Raw genomic sequence first — 11283 nt, 5'->3', positions numbered from 1 at the left:
TCATAATTTCAATAATATCTTGAATGCTTTTTATCATTTTAAATATAAATATTTACATTTTACATATTTATATTTAATATGATACATTTACAATGTAAATATTACATTGTACTATTATACTCATTATTATAGTCCAAAAGGTTGCTGTTCAATAATAAATGATCCACTAATTTTCATATGGAGGTGGTAACATTTATATGTGTATGAGGAAATGAATATCCTTTTAAAGGTATTGAAACGGGGTCAGAACAGTTCGCAGTTGAAACTTAACCGTTGTTGAATTCACATCGGAAGCATCTCAAACGCTGTTAGTTCGGAACCGGTAGGAAATATTTATTGTATTTACAAAAATTGAAGTATTTATAATATAATAAACAGAATGCAGTTAAAATAATAACTGATTATGTTTCTAAAAAAATTCGTGAACGATAATATTCCTTAGTATAATAGTTTATTAAAAGAATAACGAAAAAATGCTTTATATATTTCGTTTTTATTGGGACATTCTGTATATTAATAACGCAAATTTTCTCATATGGTATTAAAAAAAAAGTAGCCTCCTTTCACGAATTCATAATATTGTAATCGTTAGCTCTGATTGATTTAGGATAGATTTTTTGCAAATGTTCTAATTGAATGATTTTCGCTAAGTGCGTGAAGAAGATGCGCGTGTTTAAATGATTTGTGTCTATCAGATTTATATTAAGTAATTATTATATTGTACTACGTATATTACGTATTTAACAGTTATATCATCGAGATGACACCTAAAGGAAGTGATGCGTATTTATATGATATGTTGGATGTGTCCGAATCATCCAACTTAAAGAAACAACAAAGTGAAATTGCCAAATTCTTTGCTTACACCAACATTTTGGTAACAGGAGGGACAGGTTTCCTGGGTAAATTACTTATCGAAAAAATATTAAGGTAATCTTCCGATAACATATACATGATTTCTTAATTATTTAGTCATTTTTTTTTATCAAATTGTATATAAACAGTTCTACTGATATTGATATATTCGATGTTTATTAAGATTTTCCAAACCATTTAATATCGCACACGAATGTATAAGAATTAATATCTTAATGAAAATGAAAATTTTTTGTTCGTGTTTATATTTTTGTAGTAATTACTCATAACGTGTCTAAATAAAGTAGCATATTGTAATGAAATAACATAGAGACGACTTTAAAAATAACGTAACATTTTCTCAAAAGGATATAGCCAAATAAGGGAGTCAAATGTACCCTCAAACCGAATTGAACGAGCGATGGGACATTCGATAGCTTATCCAAAAAAAAACCCTCTGTGGCAATTTTTAACTTGAAATCTCGACCGGGGGGGTAGTATTGGGGTGAAAACAAAAATCATGTTTTTGTACAATTTCTCTTGACCTATTGAGTAAAAAAATGTAAAAAAATTCGGAAACATTTCGGGTACTGGGGCTCATATTTTGGAAGATTTTCTGATTTTTTGACTGAAGAACCAGGTAGTAAAAAATAAGAAACTGCAGAAAATGCCGATTACATGTTGAAGGAGGTCCGGAATTTCTTTTATACTTTTACAGAAAACAGGTATTGCTATTACTATTATTCTCAATTTTTTTCAGATTTTCATTTTGGCGCGTCACAGTGAAAAAAAATAAAAACCGATTTTTTCCTCATTTTCTGCATATTAGAGTAACTTACACGTTGAATTTTTATACATTCTACAATATATGAGTGTTTTGCAGACTGTTTAATGTTTCTACACTAAGCAGAATTACATAACAATTGAAACAAATAAAATAAAGCTAACCATTGGACGCATATATCCTAAAAAATCAACGATATTTTTAACAGCGTTGATGGCGCAGCGTTAGAGTGTCCGTCGAGTTCGTGTCTCTCTTCTGGACTGACAATGAGTATTTTTTTTTTCAAATTCTAACTATATAACAATGCTTTATATTTATTTATAAATGTTCTAAAAGTATTTTACAAATATTTTAACCTGAAATTGTATAAATATAATTTTGGAGCGTTTCTTTCGTCTTTATTTTTTTTTGTCAACCACGAATATTGTTTAACATCTCTTACATTGAAATTAATGTGAAATGTTAGTTTTCAAATCTCTAACGCAGTGGGTGATTGTCGCGTTCTGGTTCCACAATGTATTTTTTAATTACTCAGTTCAGGCTACAGTATGCGATGGAAATTATACATAATTACTTGACATGGTCCGTAAAGGGTGATCCTACAAGTGTTTCAATTATTTTTAAAACCAGCATGAATGAAAGGATAATGACCCTTACATGTCTATGTTAGATACTGAAGCCGTAGCAAACATTCGTATTTATTAAAGAAAGAGAAAAAGAAGACAAGATCTGCTTGATCAAAGGGGGGGGGAATGAAGAAATAGTAAGCCAATATACAATCTTCAGCTCCGATTCATTCACAATAGTCAAAGGTAAGAGATTTGAAAATTAACATTTCACGTTAATTTCAATGTAAGAGATGTTAATCAATATTCGTGGTTGACAAAAAAAAATGAAGACGAAAAAAACGCTCCAAAATTATATTTATACATATTTCAGGTTAAAATATTTGTAAAATACTTTTAGAACATTTATAAATAAATATAAAGCATTGTTATATAGTTAGAATTTGAAAAAAAAATACTCAGTCCAGAAGAGAGACACGAACTCGACGGACACTCTAACGCTGCGCCATCGACGCTAATAAAAGTATCGTTGATTTTTTAGGATATAGGCGTCCAATGGTTGGATTTATTTTATTTATTTCAATTGTTATGTAATTCTGCTTAGTGTAGAAACATTAAACAGTCTACAAAACACTCATATATTGAAGAATGCATAAAAATTCAACGTGTAAGTTACTCTAATATGCAGAAAATGAGGAAAAAATCGGTTTTTATTTTTTTTCTTATTTTTTACTACCTGGTTCTTCAATCAAAAAATTTGAAAATCTTCCAAAATATGTGTCCCAGTACCCGAAATGTCTCCGAATTTTTTTACATTTTTTTACTCAATAGGTCAAGAGAAATTGTACAAAAACATGATTTTTGTTTTCACCCCATTACTACCCCCACGGTCAAGATTTCAAGTTAAAAATTGGCACACAGGGTTTTGGTTGGATAAGCTATCGAATGACATGTCGTTCGTTCAAATCGGTTGGGGGCACATTTGATTCCCTTATTCGCCTATACCCTTCGTAATCAAACTTTTAGTTAATTTGTCCATTTCCGTACTTTGTATCATTAATTTATCGAATGTATTTTAATGCGTCATATCCTTCAATGATTTGCAACGTGCATCAATTTTCCGTTCAATGAACAGTTCAAAAGGTACATCCGGTATTTATAGACTAATGCTATTATACTTGCAATTCAATTGAATTAATGTATAATTGCTCTAACCACATATTCTGCATGGGAAAAAGAACTTAAGATATACTTTCTTTTAATGTGAGCAAACTTTTATCTCTTGTTCTATATAAAAATCGTAAATTCAAGAATAGTTCAAGCATAAATGAAATTGATCCATTAATTAAGAAATGCCAAAACAATTAATTTCAAGAATAACATATACATAATTAATGAAATTTTTATAGTATTCGTAGCATTGAGACTTTCCATTCTTATTTTCATCGTTCTTCATTATCATTTTATTTCATTTTATGCATATTTACAGATCCTGTCCAGATGTTGCGACAATATACATGATAGTAAGGCCGAAAAAGGGGAAAAATTCACAAGAACGATTTAAAGAAAATTTTAATGGAATTGTATGTAATACAGATGTAATGATATATGTATATACATAGTTGAACAGTAATAATTGATATGTCATTGTAATCAGGAATTCAGTAGATTGAGACGTGAACAGCCAAACTTTCTCAATAAAGTGATAATGTTAGAAGGTGATGCGGCACAACAAGATTTTGGTTTATCACCGGAAAGTAAAAAGATTCTGATGAATACAAATATTATTTTTCATGCTGCCGCAACTGTTCGATTTGACGAAATATTTCGTGTAGCGATGAATACCAACGTGAAAAGTACAAAATATATGTTATTATCTGCAAAAGAATTGCCAAATTTAAAGGTACGTTTCACACGTTTAAATATTAAATAAAAAATATAAATAACTATTAACAGTTGAAATAATATTACTTAGAATTTGAATTACATAAACTGAATTTATAAATCATTGTGCAGGCGTTTGTACATGTGTCAACGGCATATTCACATTGTATGCTTAAATCTATCGATGAAATACATTACAAAGTTCCCACTGATGGTGATAAGATATTAACATTGTTGGATGTTCTGGATGATGATAAACTGGAGAAAATTACTCCAGTGTAAGTATTAATTCAAAATGGTATAAAAATTAATTCTGCAAATATGAAAGTCACAGTGGAGATAACAATGATTAATTATAAATTTTCCATTATTGTAGTATACTTGATAAATGGCCCAATACATATGTATTTTCTAAAGCACTTGGAGAAAGTATTGTATTAAAGTACAGCAATAATCTCCCAGTATGTATTGTTCGACCTTCTATCATGATATCAACAAGCGAAGAGCCACTTTCAGGATGGACAAATAATTTGTATGGAGCAACGGGTGTAGTTATGGGAACTAGTGTAGGTTTGATGCATACACTACATTGTGTAGCAGAAAATATAGCAGATATTATACCAGCAGATTGTGTAGTCTCTAATGTCATCTGTGCTGCTTGGGATATTGCCAATAGGTAAATCTTTAATTGCATTATCACTTTAAAACTGGGACTGAAAATCTAATTTGTTTAATTACTTTCGGTTATACATAATAGAAGCATGAACTAATATTGTTCTGCTGTAAATAGAAAAGAATAAAAAGATGATGACACTTCTTTATTATGAATATAAACTATAGATGAGGACAAATAAAAAGTGGTTCAAGTTAAAGTAAATATATCTGAAGCATAATCCTAATGGTAATTCTTTTACTCTGTAGAATATCTTCGATAAAATCAAATGAGTCCAATTTGTCTGATGAGGAAAGAATACCTATTTATAATTCTGTATCATCATGTCAGAATCCAATTTCATGGAAAGAATTTATGAAATGGAATGAAAAGTATGGTTTTGAAGTACCTAGTGTAAAAATTGTTTGGTATTATATGTTCATAATGACACGATATTTCATTGTGTATCAACTGTATATTTTTTTTTTACACATAGTACCAGCAACTATTGTTGATATGTTGACATACCTCATGGGTCGAAAACCTCAGTATGTATTTTATATATGAAGTATAATGCATATATAACAAATTACAATCAATGAAATGTATCAATTATAATACAAATTAATAATAATGATTAATATACTCTTATGTGATATACTTTTTAGATTGTCGGATACATATAAAAAAATACATAAATTTAGCAACGTGATACATTACTTTTCAACACGTGAATGGCATTTTAGGAATGAAAATGTTGTGAAGCTTTGGGAAAAAATGAATTCTGTTGACCAACAAATCTTCAAATTCAATGTAGCATGTTTCACCTGGCACGACTATTTCTATTATCATGTAAGAGGTATTCGTTTGTACATGCTAAATGATCCATTTGAAACTGTAGATGAAGCAATCAAGAAGTCTATAAAGTATGTTTCTTTTTAAAATAATATTAATAATGAACTTAATAACATTCAGTGTTATAGAAAGTAATTTTTTTGTATTTTAGGTTATTTATAGCACATTACTCATTAATAATGTTGGTCTCCCTATTACTTCTATGGACATCTGTACGTTTCATAACTTTTGCCTGGTCGTTTTGTCCTGTGGCATATTAACGATTAGTGTAAACAACATTTTAATCTTGTGTTCTAAATGATAAATTATTTAAACTTAATTTTATTTTTCTAATTATACGTACACATGTTATTTGGAATATCTGTGTACTGTTGATTATGTGAATCTGTTTGCTACAATGCTAACAGTGTCGCCACTAATCTGTACGTTCGTCACTTGAATATATTGTAGGTATGTATGTATGTATGTATGTATGTAATAATTGTTTTACGTATAGTTTTTGTTACATCGTATTTTCTAAATTGTAAATTAAAAAAATATTTAAACTTTGCCATTAAACATTAATTATAATTCGAAATCAGGAAGTCCAGAAAATATAGAGGGAGCAAATTAATTATGAAACAAAGGTATATCTATATACAATGTTCAATGTATCCTTTTTTTATTATTCAAAAATTTCCAAAGTATATTGTTATTTAATAAAAGGAAGTTATTTGTCGTTCTTACACAAGGGAAGCCATATTTACCAGTGATATTTACGTTTAATTTTGTAATTATTTCAGATAATTATTGACCCGTATAATTACACTGTTCAACACGAATTTTGTTTTTCCGTACCCACTAGGTGATTCTTGTAGAGCTCTGTTTCCTAAACACGAATGTGAAAATGGAATTGCTGTATCACCCTCAGTTTTCGAAAAACACGAGTTTTTGTGAAAATGTTCAATTTTGGGTAAAAACGAGGTATTACGCGAAAATTAAAAACATCAGACAGTTCCACTTAATCTTAAAAGATAGAGGAGAGATTCCTGAATATGCTAACATCGATAGTTAGAATATTTTGTGCTTTTGAACGGTTGTAAATGATCGCCAAAGTTTGAAAAAGTGTCGAAGTACGTACTTTGTACACAACACTTTTGTATATTTACGGAAAGTTCTTTACCTGATACGAAATCTATACACAGGATCTGATTCTGCAGACATTTCTGAAGAAGAAACTGTCCAACAGAAGTGTAGAAGCCGTCCTCAATTGTAGTACATATATGGAAAGAAAGACCAGAGTTCTCTCGCACCGTTGCTCGAGAACGACGTTCAGAAATAACGAACTTCAAAAAGTGAACGCTGTGATTGTATCATACCACCACGCCTAATCCCTTCACATTCATAATTTGAATAATATCTTGAGTGCTTTTTATCATTTCAAATATTATTATTTCCTTTTATGCTGTTTTTCAATAGTTGAATATTCAAGATACATTGTGCTATTCTACTCATTGTCATAGTCCAACAGGTTGCTGTTCACTAATAAATGATCCACTAATTTTCATATGGATGTGGTAACATCTACATGTGTATGACGCAATGAATATTGTCTTAAAAGTATTGAAACGGGGTTAGAACAATTCGCAGTTGAAACTTAACCGTTGTTGAATTCACATCGGAAGCATCGCAGTCGCTGTTAGTTCGGAACCGGTAGGAAATATTTATTGTATTTACAAAAATTCAAGTATTTATGATATAATAAACAGAATGCAGTTAAAATAATAACTGATTATGTTTCTGAAAAAATTCATGAACGATAATATTCCTTAGTATAATAGTGTAATAGGGGAGAGCGGGAGAGGAAAAACGGAAAATAAAGATACTGAGTGACTCGGAAGTGTCAGGACAAATAATAGGCGTGGTTTTACTATGGTTCTGCACTGTTCAGAAGTTCCAATACGACTGCTCCTGATTCAACGCACGCTCGCTTTCGCGGGTTCGCTCATCGGCGTCTCAAAAGACGCCGAACCCTACAATGTTTTCGAAACATTCGCTTTTATCAGCCGCGGTCTGCGGCGATCATCTTACACTCGAAGAGCCGCGCTCTACGATGATCGCCGACAGACACGGTCCCTATTCACAATGTCTGTATAAATCGTCGGCTCTTACAATAGTTTATTAAAAGAATAATGAAAAAATGCTTTATATATTTTGTTTTTATTACGCAAACTTTTTTGTATGGTATTAAAAAAAAGTAGCCTTGTTTCACAAATTCATAATTTTATAATCGTTAGCTCTGATTGATTTAAGATAGATTTTTTACAAATGTTCTGATTGAATGTTTTTCACTAAGCGCGTGAAGAAGAGCGCGTGTTTAAATGATTATGTGTCCATCAGATTTATATTAAGTAATTATTATACTGTAATACGTTTATTACGTATACAATAGGTATATCATCGAGATGACATCTAAAGGAAGTGATGCGTATTTATATGATATGTTGGATATGTCCGAATCATCAGACTTAAAGAAACAACAAAGTGAAATTGCCAAATTCTTTGCTAACACCAACATTTTGGTAACGGGAGGGACAGGTTTCCTGCGTAAATTACTTATCGAAAAAATAATAAGGTAATCTTTCGATAACATATACATGATTTCTTTATTATTTAGTAATTTTTTTTTATCGAATTGTATGTGAATAGTTTACTGATTTTGATATATTTGATGTTTATTAAGATTTTCCAAACCATTTAATATCGCACACGAATGTATAAGAATTAATATCTTAAAGAAAATGAAAATTTTTTTTCGTGTTTATATTTTTGTAGTATTACTCATAATGTGTCTAAATAAAATAGCATATTGTAATGAAATAAGATAGAGACGGCTTGAAAAATGGTTTAACATTTTCTTAGTAATCGATCTTTTAGTTAATTTAACCATTTCCATACTTTGTATCATGTAATGTTCAAAATATCATTGATTTATCGAATGTTTTTTAATGCGTTATATCCTCCAGTGATTTGCAACGTGCATCAGTTTTCCATTAAATGGACGGTTCAAAAAGTACAACCGGTAATTATAGATTAATGCTATTATACTTGTAATTCAATTGAATTAATGTATAATTGCTCTAACCACATATTTTGGGCGGAAAAAGAACTCAAAATATACTTTTTTACGCACACACACGGCATACGCGCTCCCGCGCACACCTACTTTGTAACATTCCCTCACTCGGCCTTTCCTGCATTATCTTCGGTCTCCGAAGGCACGTCGTCAATTTTTCTATTACAATCAAACGGTTTCATGTAATCTACGGCGGTACTAGTCATCATAGGTCCTTCACCATCATTCGTTCGCGCTACCTCATATCGATCATTTCGCTTAACTTTCGTTACTTAGTATGGTCATAAATATTTCTGTTTAATCTTTTAATAAATACTAAATCGCCTTCTTTGTACTGCTTCACCGGCTTACAGTTTTTATTATATTGTCGCCTATTTTCCTCCTGTACCTTTGACAAATTTTCTTTCTCCAAAACTCTTAAATCATCGTGGCTTTCATTGTACATTTGTGTTATAGGTTTTGTAAGTGCGCGCGAATAGTGAGAGCGAATGGAATGACGAATGAGAGAGTGCGAGAGGACCTGAGAGAGAGCGAGAGAGAGCGAGAGAAGAAGAGAGCGAGAGCGAGAGAAAGCGAGAGAGCGAGAGAGAGTCAGAGAGAGTGAGAGAGAGAGAGAGAGAAATAGTATAAAAGTACGAGCCGCTGGAAACCAGGAGAATAAGACTGAGAATAAGACTGAGAATAAGACTAAGGATAAGAGTTAGTAGAGCAGCGCGAGAATTTTCGAGGAGCAAGGAAAGTTGTACCGCGTTAAAAATAAATCGACCGTTTTTTTTCTTCCAACATTTGTATCGCTTCCTGCTCAATAACAGTGATAATTTCGTGATCTTCTCTGGTTTTTATTTTTCTCCCAAAAATGACTTCAAACGGTGTCATGCCTATTGTTCGCTGGTATGTACTATTTATACATTTTTGGACTCAACCTACATATGTATTTATACCATTGGTCCGGATTATTTAATGACAATTTTGCTAATACAGGTATTATTGTGCGAAGCGTGCGGTCTTCCTTTCCGTTTCCGTGAGGAACTCCTGTAGTAATTTCTATTTTTTCTATACCGTCTTCTTCGCAATATTTCTGAAATTCTAGTGACATAAATGCAGTTCCCTTGTCTGATATGATGCGATCTGGATTGCCGAAAATTCTTTGCTGACTTACCAATTGTTTCTTTGCTGCTGTTTTCGTAGGATATAACCATGTAAATTTGGAAAAACCGTCTATTACTACCAAAATGTATCTATATGCTTTACTTGTCGCCGTCGCGTTTTTCTTATTATTTCTGTTTGTAAACAAGAAGGTACCACAATTACATTTTTACCGTTCCTTCGTCTCATCAAAATATCGTTTTCTACTAAATAATCTTCGCACGTTTCGCTTTCTAAAATACGTCTAATTATCTGTAGTCTTTCTTCTTTTTTATCATCGTGAGCAATTTATTTTCTATCACTGACACCGGAAATCTACTCAACGCATCTACGTGCTTAAGTCGCGTTCCTTTTCGATGTTCTATTCTATACTCAAATTCTTCAAGGATCAATGCCTAACGCGCAATTTTAGGTGACAAATCTCTTTTTGACAACGTTTTCTTAAATGCTTCGCAATCAGTAACTAATTTAAACGGCACGCCCAAGAGATATACGCGAAATTTTCGTACTGCATTTATCGCCGCTAACACTTCTAACTCATAAGAATGACATTTTCGTTCTGCTTCGGAAGTTTTCTTGCTGTAATAATACACACGATGAAATGCGTTTTCGTTTGTTATTTTCTGTAGTAAAACTGCGCCGAACCCTTCCTAGCTGGCGTCAGTATGGACCTCTGTTTCTGCGTTTTGATCATAAATTCGTAGTATTGGCTTTGTAGCTAATATAGATTTTAACGCTAAAAATGCTTGCTCTTGTTCTTTTCTCCATATAAATTGTACATCTTGTTTAATTAAATTGGACAGTGGCTTTGCGATTTAATTTTTAACGAATTTGCGAAAATATCCCGTTAATTCTAAGAAACTTTGCATATGTTTTTTATTCTTTGGTTTTGGAAATTTTTCGACTGCCCGAATTTTATTCGTGCTTGGATATACGTTTCCATTTTCGACTTCGTGTCCTAAGTATTCTATCCTCAACTGCAAAAATTGACATTTATCCCAGTTAATCGTTAGCCCATTTCTGGCTGCTACTTTTAAAACCTCAACTAACTTCCGAAACGCATCTTCATCATTTTCTCCCGGTATTATTACATCGTCTACATAAGTTAACATTATTTTACGTCGAATTAAATCCTGAAATATCTCATCTACAATATATCTTAAAACAGTTGCGCTAATAGACAACCCAAACGGTGTCCTTAGAAATTCAAATTGTGTTACGAACGCATTATACCTTATACTCTCTTCCGCTACCGGTACGTGCAAAAATCCATTCTTTAAATCAATTGCAGAAAATACGCGCGCCTTTCTTAACTCGTCTATTCTATCCTCGACGAGCGGCATCGGGAAATGATCACGCTCGATTTTCTTATTCAATAATCGATGCAAACTCTATAAGAATTATTCTTTTTCGGAACTACAACTAC

At 31.7% G+C, this 11283-nt stretch overlaps 1 protein-coding gene across 1 annotated transcript; it reads left to right on the top strand.

Moving 5' to 3' along the window:
* The first annotated feature begins 168 nt into the window (after positions 1 to 168).
* Positions 169 to 5985, top strand: LOC122403315 (fatty acyl-CoA reductase wat-like). The gene is made up of 9 exons (XM_043406784.1): positions 169 to 322; positions 748 to 930; positions 3695 to 3788; positions 3863 to 4108; positions 4222 to 4367; positions 4466 to 4765; positions 5011 to 5289; positions 5410 to 5667; positions 5748 to 5985. Exons 2-9 carry the CDS (start codon positions 761 to 763, stop codon positions 5854 to 5856), a joined length of 1602 nt encoding a protein of 533 aa, XP_043262719.1. The 5' UTR covers positions 169 to 322; positions 748 to 760; the 3' UTR covers positions 5857 to 5985.
* The last annotated feature ends 5298 nt before the right edge of the window (positions 5986 to 11283 follow it).

This window comes from Colletes gigas, unplaced genomic scaffold, assembly GCF_013123115.1.
Source record: "Colletes gigas isolate AHSC1104 unplaced genomic scaffold, ASM1312311v1 Colletes_gigas_Sc00048, whole genome shotgun sequence".
NCBI classification, from domain to species: Eukaryota; Metazoa; Arthropoda; class Insecta; order Hymenoptera; family Colletidae; genus Colletes; species Colletes gigas.
Note: the sequence above shows the minus strand (reverse complement) of the source record. Positions and strands in the feature narration are given on the sequence as shown.